At 40.7% G+C, this 21,679-nt stretch overlaps 1 protein-coding gene and 1 long non-coding RNA gene across 2 annotated transcripts in view; one reads left to right on the top strand and one right to left on the bottom strand.

Annotated features, from left to right (window-relative positions):
• The window catches only part of LOC112116860 (URB1 ribosome biogenesis homolog), a 76,633-nt gene that overhangs the window by 44,988 nt on the left and 9,966 nt on the right, over nt 1-21,679 (bottom strand). Inside the window, exons 7-17 of the mRNA XM_026651416.1 lie at nt 19,362-19,487; nt 17,288-17,418; nt 15,489-15,684; nt 13,764-13,901; nt 13,157-13,330; nt 12,329-12,473; nt 9,582-9,704; nt 5,740-5,852; nt 4,398-4,517; nt 1,229-1,345; nt 593-731 (exon numbers count right to left, since the gene is read on the bottom strand). Of these exons, the coding sequence (XP_026507201.1) occupies nt 593-731; nt 1,229-1,345; nt 4,398-4,517; nt 5,740-5,852; nt 9,582-9,704; nt 12,329-12,473; nt 13,157-13,330; nt 13,764-13,901; nt 15,489-15,684; nt 17,288-17,418; nt 19,362-19,487 (1,522 nt within the window). The remainder of the gene's footprint in view (nt 1-592; nt 732-1,228; nt 1,346-4,397; nt 4,518-5,739; nt 5,853-9,581; nt 9,705-12,328; nt 12,474-13,156; nt 13,331-13,763; nt 13,902-15,488; nt 15,685-17,287; nt 17,419-19,361; nt 19,488-21,679) is intronic.
• LOC113406444 lies at nt 8,663-21,636 on the top strand. Its single transcript, XR_003369767.2, has 4 exons — nt 8,663-8,804; nt 12,429-12,466; nt 17,639-17,773; nt 20,679-21,636. It is a non-coding gene; the product is annotated as an uncharacterized LOC113406444 (long non-coding RNA).

Raw genomic sequence — 21,679 nt, 5'->3', positions numbered from 1 at the left:
GGGGGCTGGGGGGTGTGCCATGTGCTTTCACCTGAGCTCTGAATTACCAAAGTGGAACTAACACTCCCATGTCTGTATGCTCAGCTAGCCAAATCCTGGTCCCTGAAGTCAATAAGAATTTTGACACTGCAGTCAATGGGACCAGGATTTGGCCTAAAGAGCACAAGCAGCAAGATTCCAGCTGCCCCCTGTGAATGAACACAAGAAGTGGGAGGGGCTCTGGTACGATCCTTGCCCCTTGCTCATATATGCAGGGGGAGCTAGCCCTGGCCCTGTGGTTTAAAAGGAAGCATGACTGCAATGGATTTGACTTGGATTAAAAAAAAACTGGTGCTGTGGGACACTGAAAGCAGATCAAAAGTAAGATTTTACTTGGACTTTTAAAACTGCAAAGCTGTGTCACAGATTACCTTCTGGTGCGGGGAGACATCCTGGTCATTTAGTGTTTACTTACAGAGCTGAATACAATTAAAAGGCCTAATCCTGTAGTTCCTTACTCAGGCAAGATTTCAACAGGCACCAGTAGCAGGTTTGCCTGATTAAGGACTGCAAAATTAGATGGAGCAGACATCACTTTGGGATCATCACATACCATCAATGTGAGAGATGGGTATGCTAACACTATCCACATCTTGTTTAAATAAGTTGACTTGGAGCATACTGGCTTCCTGGACAAGGTCTGCGGCTTTATCCGTGTATGGATAGGGGTTTGTCACCAACTTCATTAAAATCTGCGAACCAAGATAAAAGTCAGTCATAGACCCCCGAACAAGCAAGCTCATTGCAATTCTATACAGAAAATGCTAGTTATAGGGATATTAAGTGAAACAAATGGAAGGGCTTGGGAATTTAACATCCGGAAAAGGTAATCAGGAAAAGAAATGTTTTCTTTTAAAGATTAGATTTTATTGGAATTAGTTAATTTTATCTGGGAGTTTCAAAGGAGCCTAGCAGGTGGGATGCCTAATAACCTTAGCCTCTTTTCTCCTCATACCAGCACTGCTCCGGTAACAATATATCTTATGGGGAGTCAATTCCCCCCAACCCTTTTCATCCACCCCTTCACCAAGGACAACAGATATGAGTTCTGTGTAAAGGATTTAGTCACTGCCTTTCTCAGAATTCATTCACAATCCTTTGAAAAGATTTTCCTCAATAACAGCAAAGTAATTAGCTTCCCATTAATGCTATTCTTGACATTGTTTATCTAACTAATTTGAACAATTACCCTCTCCAAAAACTGAATCACGGCTTCCTTTTTGTCTTCTATTGTATTATCCAAGTGTTCCAGCCACAGTACGAGTTCCTTCCACGTGTACTCAAATACTCCACTGTCATGCAAAACCTAGCCGGAAAAACAGCATGTGAGAGAAAATAAATAGTGTATATTTATAGCTTTTTGTACAGCAGCTTTCATTTTTATTTCTTTTACTACAGACAGAATAGCAGCAAATTGCTGAACACCAACATTGTCCCCCTCTCTAACTTCTGACAAAAGGGACCTGATTCTTACATATACCAAGGTTGCTTTAGACCACGGCCCCAAAGTGGATGTAAATATTATTTACTGCCATTTTACATTGCCAAAGCCGTGTAAAGTGGCCTTGATGTAAATGAGAATCAGGCCCCATGTCTTTATTCATGCTGCCCCCTTTGCTGAAAGCAGCCATCTTCTCCTCTAAAACTTTTCCCAACACACACGTTTTGTTCTGCCTACCTTTATACAACTCTCAGATACAACTCTAATTTGTTCTTAGTCTTGCACTTATTTTCTTAGATCCATGCATTTTAAGCCCTGATCCTGCAAACAGCTACACACGCAATTAATATTATGCACACAAGTAATGCAGTTGAACAACATGAAGCTACTCATATATGTAAAGTTATTCATAAGGGCAACTGTTTGCAGGACTAGAGTGTTTGTAACATCGGGGGAAGCAGGGATCTGGCTAAACTACAGCCTGATTGCGATCTCATGCCAGTATAAATCAAAAGTAATTTAGGCCTGGTCTAAACACAGTTTTTGTACCCATTAAACTATTTCAGTTACGGGTGGTTTTTTGTTTTTTTACCAAAATGATTAAATCAGTAAAACCCCTAATGGGGACATAGTTTTACCATTGAAAAGGTGCCTTATACCGGTATAGGTTATTCCCAGAAATTATGGGTAACAAGCTATAGGGACGAGGCCTTTTTCACAACTGCATCCACGCTATGGTGATTAGTTGCAAGCCAATATAGTGAAAGCAGTACAAAAACTGTGTAAACAAGTTCTGACTCAACTGAAGTCAAAAAAGTTAAACCAGCATTAAGTGAAATCAAAATCAGACCTTTTGTGTTTAAAACAGCAGCACAGGTAATCATGTAATAAATAAACTAACTGAAGTTACTGAAAGAGAGAGGACACTATTATATGAAAACTCAAATAACAAGCTTCTATATAGTTTTATGAGCTTTGTCTTTTGCAAAACATATATTGAAAACAGTTCTCTTTCAGGGCTCAGTTTGTTCAGCTTTCACTCTGTGTGCTACAGTGGCAGATACAAAAATAGCATCTCTGATTACACGAATCTGACATGACAATTCATCAAAAAAAATGATTCACTCTTAAATAATTAACTACTTCTGGCAAATTCTCAAAAAAGAACAGTACTTTCAGCCCTCATGAAAAGAGGCAGGAACAGAATGCAAAATTTGAAAACATACCTGCAATTTATATTCCATTATGTTGAAAAATAAAGCAAAAAAAGACTCATTTAAAACTTTTTTCCTTTTTTTTTTTTTTTTATTAAGTTAAGAATTTTGAAAAGCCCATTGGAACTGATACAACTGTCCTGACCTCACTGCTTATGTCTCCCTTTCAAAGAAAATAGAACGAACTGAAAGGAGAAAATGAATCAGGCAGCCCAAATCTCTGCTCATCAATCAAATATACTACCAAAAAAAAAAAAAAAACCAAACCATTGCCTTTAAATGTAAATATGGTTAAGCACCAGAGGCTCACACAAGAGGAGCTTACCCACCACCATTAAGGACTGCACATTTACGAACCAGGCTTTTCCTATGCAGCTGCCAAAAGTAACTGTAACAGAAATTCTACAGGGTCCCAAATTCCAGCTCTGATCCTGAACCCTATAACATCTGTGGGAGTTCTGTCATTGTCTTCGCTGGAAGCAGGTTCACTGTCTTTAAGCCTCTACAACATTTTGTACTGAATCCCACTGGCCCCAGATGTGGTGTTACCATGCAAGCATTAAAATCCAGAGGCCGTTGAACTCAGTGTGAAGACCCTCACTAGCTCCAAAGGGCTTTGGATTGTAACTTAAGTTTTTTTAATTAAATTAAATTAAATTAAATTAAATTAAATTAAATTAATGGAGATATCCTATCTCCTAGAACTGGAAGGGACCTTGAAAGGTCATTGAGTCCAGCCCCCTGCCTTCACTAGCAGGACCAAGTACTGATTTTGCCCCAGATCCCTAAGTGGCCCCCTCAAGGATTGAACTCACAACCCTGGGTTTAGCAGGCCAATGCTCAAACCACTGAGCTATCCCTCCCCGCCAAGTCCTTAAAAATTCATCTGTGATCTGGCACCTTGCTTTACTGACAGTGGCAGCCAATGCTAGTGCCATGAGCAAGAGGAGCACACTAGTGGGTAACAGACTCACGTGCATCTCAGTGGCTGACATGAACTATACAACGGAACTCCTTATGTAATTTCTCTGATAAAAGCAGCTGTTTCCAGCTTTCAAAATGCAACCTGTGATAAAACCTGATAACAGTAATCACATGCCAGATTTAACTTTTAAAATCCATATCATTTTGGTTTGTGAATGATGTTACAACTGGGTACCCAGGGACAAGCTCCTGGACCTGTGCAGAAGTCACTAGTCACGGGGGCTATGCACAGTCACAACGATCCACCTGCATGGACCTGATTGCAGAATCAGGGCCTAGGAACACCTAAGCCAGATTTTTTTAATTTAGGCTCCTAAATCCATATTGAGGCATCTAACTAGAAGTGACCTGATTTTCAGAGGCACCAAACTTCTGCAGCTGCCATTGACTTCAATGGGATTTGTGGGCCTTCAGCACTTCTGAAAATCAGACATCTTCTATTTAGGTGCCAAAATGTAGATTTTTTTTTATTTGTTTTTTAAAGGGTAAATAATATTCACTGCTACCCAAAAAAGACTGTGGCCAATGGGACTATTTCATGTGAGCAGAACAGGTTGGCTGTGAGCCAAGGAGTGAATAATTACAGTCAAATTAAATTAGAGACTCTTTAAAATCAAAGTGCTAAAAAAACAACATTAGCATGATCAACATCAACTCACTGCTGTTGGCACAAACTATATAAATGTGTTTAAGTATCTGAGGCCAAAGAAAAAACTTACCTTGATGATCAGTTGTTTTGTTGACGTTTTCAGTTGTGAATGGTTACTTGTTACAAACATTTTCATCAGTAAATAAAATACTGATCTTTCACCACGAACCTTTTCTGTTTCCGAGACATCCTAAAAGAATAATGGGTTTAAACTTCCCTTGTGTGATAACACTGGACAGGAATAAGTTACACTGTGGCAGCAGAATAGCAAAAACTGTTTTGCAGGCCAGAGCTTTTTTGGGCTGGCCAAGTGGAAGTAGCGTGATTTGAACGAATTCTGCAATTAGTGGGTGAGCAAGATGAGTATAATAGCCTTTGAGCAGTGGAAGGAGTGTGTCTAATAGGAAAACCAACTAACAGAAGGGTCTAAGTAGAACACCACACCCTTTAACTTTCCCTCATCACCAATAATCCTGATGTCATACTAATACTGACTCAAGGGGAAATAAATCCATTTATCCCAGGGCTGAATTTAGCTCCCAAAGAATAGGAAATCAGTGTAAGTCGCTTCTGTTCTGACAGGTGCCGAATTATTACAAATGTGCACTACTTTACTACTTATTCTACTTTTCTGACCAACCCAATGTGCAAAATACAAAAACCCTTTGCATCACTGTTGAATATGGCCTTCTAACTTTTCCTTTAAGCACTTGCCTAACACTAGTAGTGTGCAAAACAGAAAAATTACACTGCTGTTGAAACTGGCAAGAAGTAAATTTTTTTTTTTTGCCAGTTTCAAAGATCTTTCCTGCTCCCTCTTAAGTCTCTTCTCTGTTCTCTATGGCTGGCTGAATATGATGGAGGATCTGTTATCATGAAGGGTTCCAATCAGGGCAGCCTTGAGTCACTTCTTTCCCCCACTGCCAACTCTCACAAGGCAGGTTCAAATCCTTTCTCCAGCCAGCTGTAGGAGGGTCTCTTCCTATATTTGCCTGGAGTAAATGAGAAGAGAGGGGAGTCTGTGAAAGCCTCCACTCGCATAAGCAAGGAGCCACCTAGGGTAAGGTTCTTCTCCAGCAGGTGTTTAGAAGCAGCACCTGAGCATCCTGCTCATCTCCTTGATTTGCAGCCACAATCCTTCCATCCCTCGGTGTCCAGAAGAGTCTCACTCTTGCCTCTGGGAGCAGCAGATTTTAGGATGCCCCTTTTAACCCTTCTTAGGAGAGGAGGGAATTTCTATTCCCACAGACAAAGGTCCTAGGCCTTTGTTGAGCCAATGATTCCCGGGCTCTTGCCTAATGGAAACAGACACTGAAATGATAGGACTGGCACTAAAGACGTGCAGCATCAGAGACAAAGACATGAGGGCAACTGGCAAAAGAAACAGATAAACGCATCTGCAATTCTCCTACCTGTACTCTGAACCAGGCAAATTTATTTGCCGGCAGTTCCAGGGCCACTTTCAGTATATGGTGCTGTAGAACAGGAGGGATCTCCTCTCGGAGTCCTTTTTCAGTGACAATACCTGGGGTTGGAAAACAGTTAGTAATAATATTACTTTGCATTTCTAGATCTCAGAGAGCTTCACAAACATTCATTATTTAAGCCTCAAAGCACTCTTATGAAGTGAGCAAGCAAGAAATTCATAGATTTTAAGGCCAGGATTAATATCTAGTCTGACCTCCTGAGTAACACAATCCAAACGACCTCACCCAGTTCACACTGTAGGGATCATTAGGCCCACCCTTGACAACACAGCCCCTTGGGTTATCACGCAGCAACTCCAAACAGTAGTTTTACATAACAAATGAAAAAGAAAACCCAGGTGCTGTTCAGATTGCAGTGGGAAATTTAGCAAAGACTACAACATGGAATTTGACCTAGGTGTCTGGATTAATACCCATACGGTTACAAAATGTGATATGGCATATTTACTAACCGCAAGTGAACTTTGGGCTTATATCTCACCAAAAGTAGCTTTTTATCATTTATTTGCAACAAGTGGTATTTTTCACCTAAAGCAGAAAACAGACTGAGATGGGATTCTTTATTTTCCTGAATTAATCAGAGATCAAATTCTACCCATATAATTCACAAAACTAGTGATGCTACCATCATTAAGCACAGAGTGGGAGCTGCCTCATATTTTAACTCCACTCTGGTATGCACTCTATAATCTCATTTTCTATGGGGTGAGCTCAGTGTTCTCTTTTCTTGTATTGTGTAATTTGTATATGGGACAGCACATTAAAAAAAGATAGCAGAACTAACAAAACTCCAAAGTTCCACCAGCAGCAAAACTAAACAATGGGATCAGCTGTTAAACATACAGATTGTTACAAGTCAAAAACAGACTGCCTGTCTTCAGTCCCACTGGCAGACTGCTCAATTCTGTGCAGGAGGATGGGAGATTTGTGACTAATTCTCAACGTACTTTTCTGCCAAAAAATGTGAGGTGCTAAAGTTTTATTCCTTGTGTCACATTATAACTAAACACATACCAAGGGGTCATTGCCTTATCAAGATACATGTCCCTCCTTTTGTTTTTTGGAAAAATCAATCCATTATGTTGCAAGAAATACTGGGACACACAGGACACATGATTTTGTGAGGCAGCCACAGAATAAACTAACCATGGCAGTGCACTCTGATTGGGGCACAAGGGGGATGGGAAGCCCATGCATTAGTCTATTTATTTTAAGACTTTTGGCTCTCCTTTTCTTGACAAACTTTTAATTTATGTAACTCCTACTCTTATATACCTTACAAGGGACTGCACATAGTACAGATAATTATTCTAGCTCTATGGTACAGAAAATGTATATACTTCTCTACTCAGTTTTGCTGCACAAAGAAACACTCCTTGTCTCCTATGTAACAGTTGCCCAAACTCAAACCATCTCATATTACTGTTAATAATTCTCCTATTATGAACTTCCCTCAGAAGCAACACCATGTAGAATTCCATTCCTCTTCCCTTGGACTGCAGGAAGCATGATTGAAAAAACAGAGCAGTAGAAGAAGAAAGGGTTACTTTTGACACCTTCCAGAAGAGACCACTGCATTGGTAAGTGATTTTTTTAAACCTCTAATGAATTACCCTATCCCTTTAAGAGATTGCAATGTTGTTGCAAATATGAAGAGTTCTAAAATCATTTATTTAGGCTGGGATTGTCATAGGGGCCTGAGGGAGTTAGGCGCCCATATCCCATTGAAAGTCACTGGGAATTAATAGACAGCAGGTTTAAAACAAACAAAAGGACGTTTTTCTTCACACAATGCACAGTAAAACTGTGGAACTCTTTGCCAGAGGATGTTGCCGAAACTATAACAGGGTTCAAAAGAGAACTAGATATATTCATGGAGGAAGGTCCATCAATGGCTATTAGCCAGGGTGAGCAAGGATGGTTTCCCTAGCCTGTTTGCCTGAATCTGGGAATGGGCGACAGGGAATGGATCACTTTATGATTACCAGTTCTGTTCATTCCCTCTGGGGCACCTGGCATTGGCCACTATCTGAAGACAGGATATTGGGCTACATGGACCTTTGGTCTGACCCAGTATGGCCTTCTAATGTTATGTTCTTATGAGTTAGGCACCTAGAAATTCCAGATTTTTGCAAGTAAATTTTCTGTAAACAACATCAAGAAGTAGATTAGAAAATTATTTTTAAAATTTAAAAATAGGAGTGGATGTGACAAAACAGATATGGAATTTAAGAAAAAAATGTCTTTTTCCTGTTGTGACACTGGCAGACCAGGTGCCAGCTGTTGTCAAGTCTGAAGGCATCAGCTGAGCACTGACAAATTCATATTTGGAAACCAGACCTATATATTAGTATTGTTCAAGACAGGTGTTAGACTTGTAAGAATCTATTTAGATTCTGTAAAATGCTTGTAAGTTGCTCCATGCATTGATCTTACTTCTAATGTCTGTATCCCATGCTGCAAGATAATATGAAAGTTTTGTTTTATAATTTTAAAAATGTCTGCTATGAGCTTGTGAGCCTCAGCAGGAAGAGGGGTTCCCCCACCCACCAAGAAGGATTATCCAGGCCATCGTAGGACAGAAACTTTATGGATTGCCCCGTCCACCCAGGAAGAAGTTACGTGCAGGAGCTCTTGTCCCATCAGTTTGAACTCCGGGGGATGGACATGGAAAGTTGCTCTCAAGAAGAAATAGTTATCTCTTTGCTGTTTAGACTCTTACAAGGGCTGGAGCTAAGAAACAAGAGCAGAGATTCCCCAGAGTCAACCTAGGTTAGCCCTAAAAGACATTAAATGGACAGATTACTACATCTCTGTCACCCTTTGGAACCACAGACTGTAACTCATTTGTGCTTATAAGTTGCCTGCTTTAACATGTAAATAAACCCTCTCATTTTTTTTCCTAGGTAATAAATCCTTAATTAGTTTATTACAGGATTGGCTACCAGCATTGTTTTTGGTGTTAGATCTAAGGTACAAACTGATCTGGGGTAAGTGACTCGTCTCCTGAGACTGGGAGCAACCTGAATATTTTTGATTTTTGATGTTAGTGACCATCCATCACTAAGTCCAGCTTGCCTGGGTGGCAAGACAGACTGGAGTGCCCAAGGGGACTGCCCGTGACTCCATGGTAACACTCTTACAGTGATCCAGGAGTTCACATTTGTTACTAGGTTGGGGAAATCTAATTATAGAACATGGCACCAGCTTGCCCTGCTTTTCTGACAGACTGCCCGGAGGCTGGCACTTACAACCATGAACCACTCCAGACAACAATGCCCCGTAACCCTTAATATTTATAGTTTTAAAGCTAAATCCTTGGGGCAGCGATCTTGTCATTTTACATTTGTTTGTGAAGTGCTATGCCCTGCACAAACAGCAAAATGAAATGGTGATGTAATCGAGAGTCTAAAACAGGTTACTCTTTTGAGGACACTTCTGTTCCTTTTACTAAGTAGAAAAGCAATCAACCTCTCCTGCTAGAGCAGGGGTTCTCAGACTTTTGTACTGGTGACCCCTTTCACACTGCAAGCCTCTGAGTGCGACCCCCCCTTATACACTAAAAACACCTTTTAATATATTTAACACCATTATAAATGCTGGAGGCAAAGCGGGGTTTGGGGTGGAGGGTGACAGCCCGCGACCCCCCATGTAATAACCTCGTGACCCCCTGAGGGGTCCCGACCCCCAGTTTGAGGACCCCTGTCCTAGAGGCTTTTAATGCTTTCATTAGCCAGCTGAAGAACATTTAAATACCCTTAACCTACCTTTTAGCAGTTTGCTGAAATCAAAGTTGCTCTGAGCTACCAAATGGGGAACAACCTTCTGACAAAGGCATATGACCTGAAGTAACACAGCTTTCAGAAGAGTGGTCTCTGCATCATCTGAGCCTGAACACAGATAGAATGAATATATTTAGAATTAGTTCATTTTTCCTTCAGACAAAGGAAACCCACAATCTCACAATGTTTTAACACAGTGATACTCTCAAGCCGCAAGTGGCTCTTTAGTGTCTCTCCTGTTTGCAGCATACGCTATTAAAACACTGTGGGATTTATTTAGTAACCAGTCAGGAGGTTTTTACTATGTTATCAACCAATTAAGTTATCAACTTGCACTAATTTATTAACTTATTTGCTGTGAGAATAATATATTCTTTTATAGTATATTTCAATATACACACACACTAAATATTTCCCCCGTCATTAACACTACTGTGGCTTTTTTGAGTAATGTTGACTGCTAATTTGGCTCCTGAACCACAGTGGTCTGACTATCACTGCTCTAACCCACATTTGTATTATTATTTGTATTATCAGTAGCATCCACTACGAGCTAGGCTCTGTCCAGCTGACTAATAAAAAGAAGCAGAATTGGATACACACCCCTTTTTCTGTATTAATATTTATACTTTTAAATCTGGATTAGTTGATCAAATTCTTACATGGGGACCTGTCATTTTTAAATTTGCCTGTATAGTGCCCCCCACCTCTGAAGATACAATCTCTTCCCTTAAAAAGCATACCATCTATCAATCTCTAAAGCAGGGGTCGGCAACGTTCGGCACGCGGCTCACCAGGGTAAGCACCCTGGCGGGTCGGGCCAGTTTTATTTACCTGCTGACGCAGCAGGTTCGGCCGATCGCGGCCCCCACTGGCCGCGGTTCGCCGTCCCGGGCCAATGGGGGCGGCGGGAAGCGGCGCGGGTGAGCGATGTGCTGGCCGCGGCTTCCCGCAGCCCCCATTGGCCCGGGTTGGCGAACCGCGGCCAGTGGGGGCCGCGATCGGCCGAACCTGCCGCGTCAGCAGGTAAATAAAACTGGCCCGGCCCGCCAGGGTGCTTACCCTGGCGAGCCACGTGCCAAACGTTGCCGACCCCTGCTCTAAAGTAAATGATAGAAAGAAATAGGAAAGTGAAGCAGGGCTTTGGAGCAGAGCCCGGAGCTGGAGCGCAGAGCAGCTCCGGAGCAGTGGAGCTGCAGGTTTTTGCCTGGAGCTGGAGCAGAGCCGGAGCACAGCTCCAAAGCCCTGAAGTGAAGAATACAGCTAACCAATATCATTGCTTTTTTATCATTGACATTGGGTACATTGGTGTTGCATATACAGTATATACTGCAAATGTATCACTATTTATTTCAGCTAAGGTTTCTCTCTCCCCTGCTGTTGTTTTTTAAATAATAATCTCCAAATGTGAAGCCTTAGAATGAGGAGATCATTTAGTGACTGTAAGATGTGCAGCAGGTACAACAGAAACATCCTCATTCATGTACAGCAGCCATCCACTTACAAGCAAAAGGCATTTCAGCAGCCTAAACTATTTTTCTGGTTTATTGACAGCTGAATTGATGTGAGGCTGCATAAAGGCAAATTGTTGTACAGCTGCTAGTGGAAGTAAATAAATACAGTGTAAAAATAGCGGAACAATTCTTTACAACATTTTTTTTCCTGTTGGCCAGCGTTTCCCAAAATGTGGAACATCCCCTCGCCCCCCCAAAAACTAGATGGGAAGATGAGAACAGACCTCTCTACTGTTATCCACACTCTCAGCTTACAGTTTTTAAAAAATGAAATCTCTAGCTGTAATGGCTGCAAAGAAAACCTTGAAAACATGACCTGCGAGTAACTGATGCAGCAGAGCCTGTCTGAGTTTGCAGAGAGCCTGAAACAACTGCTTTTTAGGTGTAAACTCCCCTGTTTGTTATGATAGGTGCTAAAGTATCATCACTGGCCTCTGATTTAAGTGTCAATGTTAACAACTGTTTTGCTGCTCACAAAACTCCTATGAAAGGAGAGGAAGTTTCATATTGCGAAGAGCTACACAAGCGTTTCTCTCAGCATGGGACATGCCACCCTGGGAGGGCACAAAGTAAGAGTGGGTGCACAGAAGACATATCAATTAAGACATGTAGACCATTAGCAATAATTGGCTAGGCTGCAGGGGGCATGACTGGTTTGATTTTCTGCAGAGCAGTGGTTCTCAAAGCCGGTCCGCCGCTTGTTCAGGGAAAGCCCCTGCCGGGCCATGCCGGTTTGTTTACCTGCCGCGTCCGCAGGTTCGGCTGATCGCAGCTCCCACTGGCCGCGGTTCACTGCTCCAGGCCAATGGGGGCTGCAAGAAGCGGCGCGGGACAAGGAATGTGCTGGCCGCCGCTTCACGCAGCCCCCATTGGCATGGAGCGGCGAACCGTGGCTAGTGGGAGCCACAACTGGCCGAACCTACGGACGCGGCAGGTAAACAAACCGGCCCAGCCCGGCAGGGGCTTTCCCTGAACAAGTGGCGGACCGGCTTTGAGAACCACTGCTGTAGAGGGACTCAGTTTTAAAAAAATGTTGGAACACAGCTATAGACAAAGGTCCTTGCCAAAGGACCATACTGACTGAATACCAAATACCCAGGATAAAATCCAGGCTCCAATGAAATGGTGGCAAAACTTCCATTGATTTCAATGGGGCCAGGATTTCACCATGACTGTTTATATACATATAGGATGTTATGCCTACAAATATATTCCTACCGTGCTGTTCATTGGTTTCTGTGATCTCAGTCATTTCCTCCTCAGTGGAAATGGTGTCTTCCCTTCTCTCCCCATCATGTTGTTCTCTCTCTTGTTTTAGAAGTGACTGCCAGACCGCCACTATGCTGTTCATGTCAGGTAAAAGCTAAAGACAAAATATATACGCAAGAAAAAAAATCAACAGCTCTTCAGTGCTGCACAATGCTGTAATGATGCAAATATTCCTAACACACTGACAAGGAGAATTGCTTACACTATGCAATTTGAATACAGACTGAAATCAGATTTTTATTTTCAGCTCTGCAGAGAACAAACATATCAAAGAAGAACACCATATTAAAAACAGATATGAAAAGTTACCAAGTGCTTAGCATTTTTTGGCTGTCTGGATTTCAATGTAATAAACATTTTCAAACCAAGGACCAGTTTCTGCTATAGATTACCGGAGTGTAAATCGGGATGAACTCCACTGACTTCAATTTACTTAAAGTGAGAGTAGAATTTGGCCCTAAATTATTAAAAAGCTGCTCTTAATTTTAATAGTTTTCCTCAGTACTAGCACACCAGCTGCCAATGTTATGAATTCATCTTAGAACAGAATTTTATTGGCATTTCCACTGACCAGATTTATTAGCTACCATGCTGTACTACAGTACTGGTTATTAACACTTAATAAAAATGTCTATAAAATACCTAGGAACTTTTATGTGCTTGGACCCCAGGATACAATAAATCAGGGGCAGAGTGCCCTAGTGCACTGGAGCAGTTATCTGCTGCAAACCTGTAATTCTAGGCCCTTGCTGTTTTTTAATATCTTCTCTTTTGTACCTTGCTAAGGGCTTCTCTGTACAGTTGGACAAATTCCTGCATCATCAGTGGAGTGTAGATTTCTGACTTTTGCCATACTTCCTCATTCAGACAGTGCTCAATATTTTTCAGGGCTCTTCTCAAAATAGTTGACATAAGGGACAAGATGGTGTGTTTCACTGTTTTGCTGGGTAACTAAAAGAAAGAGAAGCTGAATTAACAATAAAGTTACAGTGCTTCTTCCCTATCCATTGTATTCAAACTACTTATTTTGGAGTATTTGTTGAAACTTGTAAACAAGATAATTGTTTTTTAAAACTGGGTTGTTAGGTGGGTTCTTTTACCGCATGCATTCTCACTGCATGTGGTAGAAGAAAAAATACCAGCCCTTACAGCCAGTGAGCAGTTGCACAGCTGTGGCTTACAAGAAGTTAATGAAAGCAACAATCAGTGGGACTTAAACACATGTTTAAGTGCTTTCTTGAATTGGGGTCACAATTTGGAGCATTCAGCATAAAATCTGATAATTAATTGATTTTAAAAGTTACTTGGATGATCACCTTTCACACTCTTAACCCTAAGGAGGTTGTTTGGGAAAAGCCACATTGAGACAATAAAATGCTCTTACATTTAATCCTTGGGTGAACATAGTTTTATTGCACACCACAGGAAGTGTTGTTACCATCACCATAGAAAGCAATCTAGGGAGTGGAATAAACTCTGCAGTTTTAAAAGAGTTGGAAATCTCTGGTTGAGCCTCATAGATCTGAAATAAAAATAACAGAGTTTAACCAAGACTGATGTAATCATGCGGATTTGCAGCCAATTCTACAGAATACATTACAAACACGATATTATTTGTTAAAGGTTACTAACAACTGTACTAAATGTCAGGTTCCACACAAAGAGAAGGGCACTCGAAAGTTAACCACAGAGCATACATACTTAAATATGCATCCGAAGAAGTGGGATGTAGCCCACGAAAGCTTATGCTCTAATAAATTTGTTAGTCTCTAAGGTGCCACAAGTACTCCTGTTCTTTTTACTTAAAACATAGTCATTCTAAAATGATGATTACTAATGAGTAGTAGTATATCCTGCAGAGCATACATCAACTTTATGTTCAGTTACACAGGAAACCTGCAGAAAATTTGCCTATTATCCTTGGAAGCCCTGCTCTATTTAACAGATGGCACTGTCAGCTATTTTAAGATAAAAAAAAGGCGGAGGAGTATACAGCAAGGACAAAAGGATTCTCTAGCCATTTGTTTTTGTGTCTTGAAAACCAAAATCCTCACTGGGATTTTTCTCACAGACTGTAATGCCAACTCCTTCTTTCCCAATTTAGCTAAATGTTTATACCTCTTTCTACTCCCAGAATGGCCTTTTACCAAATGACCTTCTCACTCTACATCTACACTTCTCAAAGCTGCCATGGCTCCAAGCCACAGCTCATTTTACTCAGCGTTCACAGAAAACAGGATGCAACTTTTTTCTTTACCATCTTCAACATTTATTTTACAACATCCTGCCTCTTCTTTCCTAACATAGCATCAATTACTAAAGGTATTTCAGAACCCTTATGTCCTTCCTGTTTAGGTCATTTAAACCACAACAGTTTACCTTCTTTGTAGCTGGGCCTTTGGATCTCATTTGATTTTTAAAATAAATTAATTATTTAAAGTAAGTGCCTTGCTGCCTTTTTGGTGAGGGAACATCACTAAACAGCATGTGTACACAGCTGGGAACACACTACATCTTCATCCACTAGAGCCTCAGCTTAGGCACATTCTCCTCTGACACCTAACTACTGATTCTTTCAATTAAGAGGCCAGATCCTCAGCTGGTGCAAATCAGTTTAGCTCTACTGAAGTCAACACATCCTCAATTTATACCAGCTCAGGCCAAGATCTTCAATTTGAAGTCACACACAAAAAATTATTTCCACAATATAACTGATTGGGCCCATGTATTGCATGGCATCCCAAGAGTGGTAAATTTTGCACCGTACTAACAGTACTTAGAATGTGCTGCAATACCCAGCTGTAACAGGTGGAGTTAAGGGCAAATTGTCCAATATAGCATTGAATTTCCTTGTTAAGTGGTTTTAGGTAGGCTATGAGTGTTTGACTTTTCTGTCATTTGTATTACACAATCATACAAAATAATAGTACTTGTTTAAACAAAAAATGTTGATCTTTAAAAAAAAAAAAAAAAAAAAAAAAAAAAAAAAGGAATATATAAAAAATAAAAAAAAAAAAAAATGTAAAATGTATTTATAAAAAAGAAAAAAAAGCCTCAAAACTGGGCTTTTCCATATACAAAAAGCACACATTTTCCATCTCTCTCTTACCTTTTTTAGCAATTTGATATTGTCTAACCAGGTTGACTTCAGTCTGGGAATGAAGGAATATTGGGTTTCCTTAAAGTATTTATTCAGTAAATCTGGGCACACTTTAAGAATATTGACCATAAGATCAGCAACCATCTCATCCTCTGTTGCAGTTTTTAAATTCAGCAGAAAGCGCAGAAGCACCAAATTTCCTCCTCTGTAAAGACAAAATTGGGGGGGGGGGGAAAGTCACAATTTTAATATTTTAAGCACTCCACTAGCTCAGTAACTCCAGTATTAATAATGTTATAATGCAAGAGGTCAAATTCTGCTCTACTCTCATTTTTGCTGGTGTAAATCCAAAGTGACTCCTCTGACATGAATAGAGTCACCCTGGATTTATATTGGTGTAACTAAGAATAGAATATAGCTAAAGGTCTCTTACATGATGTACTGTAGCTAAAACAGAGCCCTCATCAACACAGTATCACTGAGATATTCCAAAAAATATTCTAACCAAATATCACAAACTTAAAAACATAGAATTATAGCATTATATTAAACTGGAAAATATTTTTCTGTAGCCCCCCTTATGAAGATAGGTTATTTTAAAATCTGTTCAGTCATGGCATTGCAGATGGCTTCTTCTCAAACGACCCTGAGCAAAGTGAGAATGTTGCAAATGCCAAGGGAACAGCTCTTCAAATTTACCCCAAAGCAAGAAAACAATCTGCCTGAATATGGAGATATACCTATCTCATAGAACTGGAAGGGACCCCGAAAGGTCATTGAGTCCAGCCCCCTGCCTTCACTAGCAGGACCAAGTACTGATTTTTGCCCCAGATCCCTAAGTGGCCCCCTCAAGGATTGAGCTCACAACCCTGGGTTTAGCAGGCCAATGCTCAAACCACTGAGCTATCCCTCCCCCCCATTAGAGTTATAAATGGACTTCAGCCAACTGGTTTGTCTAGCAATGAAGCACAACATCACTGTACCCGCCTCCCTCCATGGAAACATAAAAGTTTAGATTATTTTCCCTGTTGGTCATAAACTGGGTGCATATGTATTTTATCCAGTAAGCCAACAGTGACTGTGAGACAAATGAAAAAGCTGGTCAGGTGTTATGAACCAAATTCTAGTGCCACTGAAGTTAATAGCAAAACTCACATTAAATTTAGGGGGACAAGGATATGTATTTGTAGTTCCATAAGCCAGTAAATTAAAACAGACACTTCGGCGTCGTAAGGTCAACATTAGCAATTTCATCTTTGTTACTTTATGCTAACATAAATGATTTGAGGTCTGGGAAAACCACCTTACAATGAAAGACTTAAGGAACTTAATCTATTTAGCTTCTCAAATACCTGATGGTTAAGAGGCAACTTAATCACAGTCTATAAGAACCTGTGCAGAGAAAAGCTACCTGATCCGAGAGGGATCCCTAATTTAGCAGACAAAAGTATGAGATCCAATGGCTGGAAACTGAAGCTTAAAAAATTCAAACTGAAAACATTTTTAAACAGGGAGGGTAATTCTTGGAACAGATGCCTAAGGGATGTGGTTGATTATCCATTACTTGAAATCTTTTAATTGAAATTGGATGTCTTTCTAAAACATATGCCTTAGTTCCACCCAGTTATTGAGCTCAATCCAGGAATTACTGAGTGAAATCCTATAGCCTGTGTTATGCATGTGGTCAGACTAGGTGACTAGAATGGTACCCTTCTTTCCTTAAAAATCTATGAAATACAGACTGGAAACCCAATGGCCCCTTCCTCCCCCCCAAAATGAATATAGACAAAAAAGCCCTGTTAATTCACCTGCCAGACGTGCCAAGGCTTCGATCATAGAAATTAATGCCATGTTTCAGAGAACAACACAGGTCCATTAAGAAGTTATGAACCAGTTCTCTTACCATGACCTTTCCTGCCTCTTCAGGATCTTGAGTAATCTACAATGTACAAGAGAATTGTGAAAAACAAACATTTTAATTGTTAGTTTAATGAAAGAAAATTTTACAACAAATTCACTTTTATCTGTATTTTATACAGCTTGATTTATACACAGACAACTCCTACTTCACTCACTTTAGTTTTTGGTTAAGTTAACAAGGCAAGTTTTAACCTGTGTATTAAACACATTCAATAATATAGGATTCCTTCTATTCATAGGACTCAAATTGCATACCTTGGGAGTGTTTTTATTAATTACAGGGCATTGCCACCTAGGGCTTTCTGGCAAGAAATAAAGACAGTAAAAAGAAGCATGCCAGATGAACAACGCGAAAAATGAAGCTAAACAGAGATGTAAGTATGTCACTTTTATAAAGGGATTATGGCCAAACAATGTGCTGGCACCATAAAAATTAAGATTTAAAAATTAATTTGAAATGTCTACTTTCAGCCTTACTACTAAAAATTAGTGCAAGAAAACTGTCACAGAAATCACAGATGCTATCAGCATGAAGCATACAAAACAAATAACATGTTCCTTGGGCCAATTTTGGGTCAAGATGTTGGCCACACCGAGAACAATTTTAATACAGTACATGAAAGATGTCCTGCACATGCTAACTCTTCAGGGATGAAAAAGCATGAATTCCATTACAGATACAGCACAAAAATGAGAGGAGAGAACAGACCAGCAATATTTATCAGGTCAATGACTGGTTACTTTAACTCTTTAGATATGGCAGAGTTTAAGACTTCTGCAAATGCAAAATTCATTGGCAAGTTATTGTTGGGAAATCACAAAACCTACTGACAAAGCAGCAGTTTGATCCACACTGCAACAGTGTGAATAATTCACAGCTCAAACTCATGTAGAGTCATATGTGTGCCTGGCTCTGTATTAAACACTTAATGGAAACAGGTCCTTGCCAGGAGTTTACAGGCTTCTTATAACCTGAACTGCATATACAGTAGGTACCAGGATAGGAGCTGACAAAGAGACAGCCCATTAATGGTAGAAGTTTTCATGGAGAGAGTTGGTCTTTTAAAATCTATGGATACTGATATAAAGGCCTGATACAAAGCCCATTAAAAGCAATGGGAGTCTTTCATTCCATTCCATAAGCTTTGCATAAGGTCCTAAGACAATTTAGATACACCACATCTCAGATATTTCCATTACACAAAAGTGGAACTAAAAGATAACAACCCGTGTAATTCTTGTTATGTAAAGTAAAAACAAAGCGACTTACGCAGCAGCAATGCAGTGCTAGCAGGTACTAGGTTTCAGAAGAATGACTCTTAACTCATTAAAGACAGTTTTATACAAGCGTAACGTCATTTGCTGGTGGAAGCAAGAGCAGAATCCGCCCCAGAGATGAGGCTGCTCTTTATTCTGGGGCATTATTTCAGAGTCAGCCCAGTCTGATGTATGGAAACTGGGTACATGGAAAGGATATTGAGAGAGGCACTGCACAGTCTAGTCTTTGCTCTCTCCTACTCCGTCTTGCCCTAATGCAGGAGCAAATTCTTCCTGGCAGTCAAGCAGAGAAGAATGCTGAAGTATCAGCATGCCCCAAAGGCAGCACTTCTGCTCTGGAGCTCCAGAAATTGGGGGACAGAAAAGAGAGCCCCCCAAAGCGACATGAAGGTAGAGGTCCCTCCGCACCCTTCAGGCAATCAGAAAAAAGGGGCAGCCCTACTGCCACTCTTCCTAGGACTGAAGCACTAGTAGTCTCCAGCCCAGGCAAGTTGTTTGTTGGTTTCTTTAAAGCAGTGTATGGCATGGCTCTCTCCTCTTCTTGAGATCATAAATAGAGATAGCCCTAGCCCCACCTGTCTATTCCTCCTGTTTGTAGGCTGCACAGATTCAAGCAAGGAGAGTGAGGAAAGAGGTACGGGATAGGGAATTAGGAGAAACATCTTACGAAAGAAATTACCAGACCTTGACATCCTCAGTGCTGACATCGGTAATCCCATTCCAACGGTAAAGAGAAGCGATGTGACTTAACACTTCCACAGTAAAAAAACGCACCTTCTGCGTCTTACTGATACTCTTATTTTGAACCACCTGAAAACAATAAAAAGAAAGTCTTTTGTGTATTGCAAATTACAACGAAATGGAAAATAATAGTCTCCATCACACCTTGCACTGGTATTGCTTTTGCGCAGCTCCCTCTCCTCTACTAGAACAGAAGCGTTTCCCCTTTTCTCCTTGGCTTGGGGAAGCAGCCCTCTCCCACCACTCCTCTTCCTTCTTGGCTAGTGTACTGCGAGCAGCCTCTCCTGTTTCAATCTACTTTAAGCACTGAGCATATTAAGTGTTTGCAGGACTAGAGCCACAGTTTGGACTAAGGAGCTTCCGGCGCCTTTGGAATGCCAAAACCCCATTAGCTCCAGACAAGGAACTGGAAAGCTATTAGAAAAACTGACAGAGCTTGCTAACTATAGAATCTGAAGAGGAGGGAGTGTTAGCTACACATGGAGTTTGTGTATGTTGAAGGCTCTACTCTCAATACAGGAGCTGACAAAATCCACTGGGGGAAGCTGGCAAGAGTTGTTACCAGAGTAATCCAATGAATGCACCAAGCAGATGTTAGCAATGGCAACTGGTTTGCTCCAGGCTAAGAGATAAGCTTTGCAGAATCAGAGTCTTCTGCAGCTCTACAGGACCTGAGCTTCAATCAGACCTTCAGGGGACACGTCTGACTTTTGGAGAACCAAGAGTTTTGGTTAAGCAAGATTTGGATAGCTGAGGCTTGTTTGTAGCCGCAGTTCAAGGAATTTACAAGCTCTATGGGAAAAATCTGAGGTGCATATAAATTTCACACAACAAACAGTTCCAGATGCCTCCTCCCCACTTCCCTACTGCAAAAATAACCACAAAAAAACAAAACCTTGCAGCAAAAGTAAATGTAAAAAATTACTGTGAATATAGCATTAACCCTGTAACATCCAGCAAGGAAATTCCAAAAATTAATGGGTTTCCCCATAATGTTTTCTCGGCTTCATTTTTTAATTCCTGTTTTCCTTGTTAAATTTTAAACCTTGTGTATTATGTTATTAACTCAACCATGATACATACCAGAATAAGATATGCAACACAGACAAGCTAACAATGCAGGAGAAAAATTCATTTCTGGAACTCCCTGATTTCTAAGGTCCTGATTTTACAATCACCATGCTAGCTTTTTTAAAGTTTAATTTAACGTAAACAAAAGCACAGTTTTCATTTATATTGTCAGTTTCCCTTTCCTGTTAGGTTTCTTCCATATGGAAAAGGGACAGAAGGGGCAACAGAGCTCAAAAAGTGGAAACTGCTGATACACAAGGGGATATGGCCAAAGCAGCTGAAGACAACTGATTCCACAGCAATTCTCAATTACTTCTGTTATCAAGCTTCCATAGCAGCCTTGATGTAACTTAAATCTGCTTTCCCCACCCCATGAGAGAACCAGGCAACATGACATCCCATCACAGAACCAACTTCTCCCTTCTCTTTCAATGGGTTTACATGGCACATGGAAAGTAGTCCTCCCTGCAGCAGCTTTCCTGGATGTAGCCCTGGGTTTTTACTAGAAACCTTCATTATAAAAGCCACCATTTTCCTCTTGTCCATCAAGAAACAGCTTTGCCTGGCAGACAACATCACTAGCCCCAAATCAGGATACTCCCAGTCTCAACTGCAAGTAGATCCAGACCGCAACAGTTATCTCTAGTCAGGAGGTCATGATGAGGGATGCTACAGAACCCTATCAAGACTATGTCTTTAATTGGAAACCTATGGTAAAGGGGCTTTACCCACCAGACAAGGACAATTCTCTGCACCCCATTTGCCCCAACAGCCCCCAATATAAAAGCTCTGTTCCTTCTGGAAGTGAGGCAGTGTGTTCAATAGCTAGATTTTCGAAGTAAGAGTCATAACTTATTGCAGATATACCACCCCATTTCTCCAGGAGGTAAATGAGATGGGATGTATGAGAAACGTTACATACAAGCAGTAAGTAGCTTTTAAATTCAGCCGCGTGATCATTTAATTTAAAATTCTACTTAAAAAATATCACATGACAAGCTTTAACCCTGAGACAATTTTATGGCCAACATATAAACCCCCGATGAACAAGCTCAGCAACAGAAATGCTGATGATTCTTTGCAGCACAATGCCAGAGTAATAAATAGGTGTATATTCTTTGGGAATGCATTGCAAAGCTGTCTTCAGTAGCAAGAGAAACAGAAAGCAAGAGACAAAGCCATTTCAAGGG

The sequence above is a fragment of the Terrapene carolina genome, unplaced genomic scaffold (assembly GCF_002925995.2).
Source record: "Terrapene carolina triunguis isolate 2854851 unplaced genomic scaffold, T_m_triunguis-2.0 Scaffold30, whole genome shotgun sequence".
Classification (NCBI taxonomy): Eukaryota; Metazoa; Chordata; order Testudines; family Emydidae; genus Terrapene; species Terrapene triunguis.
This window is presented reverse-complemented; position numbering and strand designations above follow the sequence as displayed.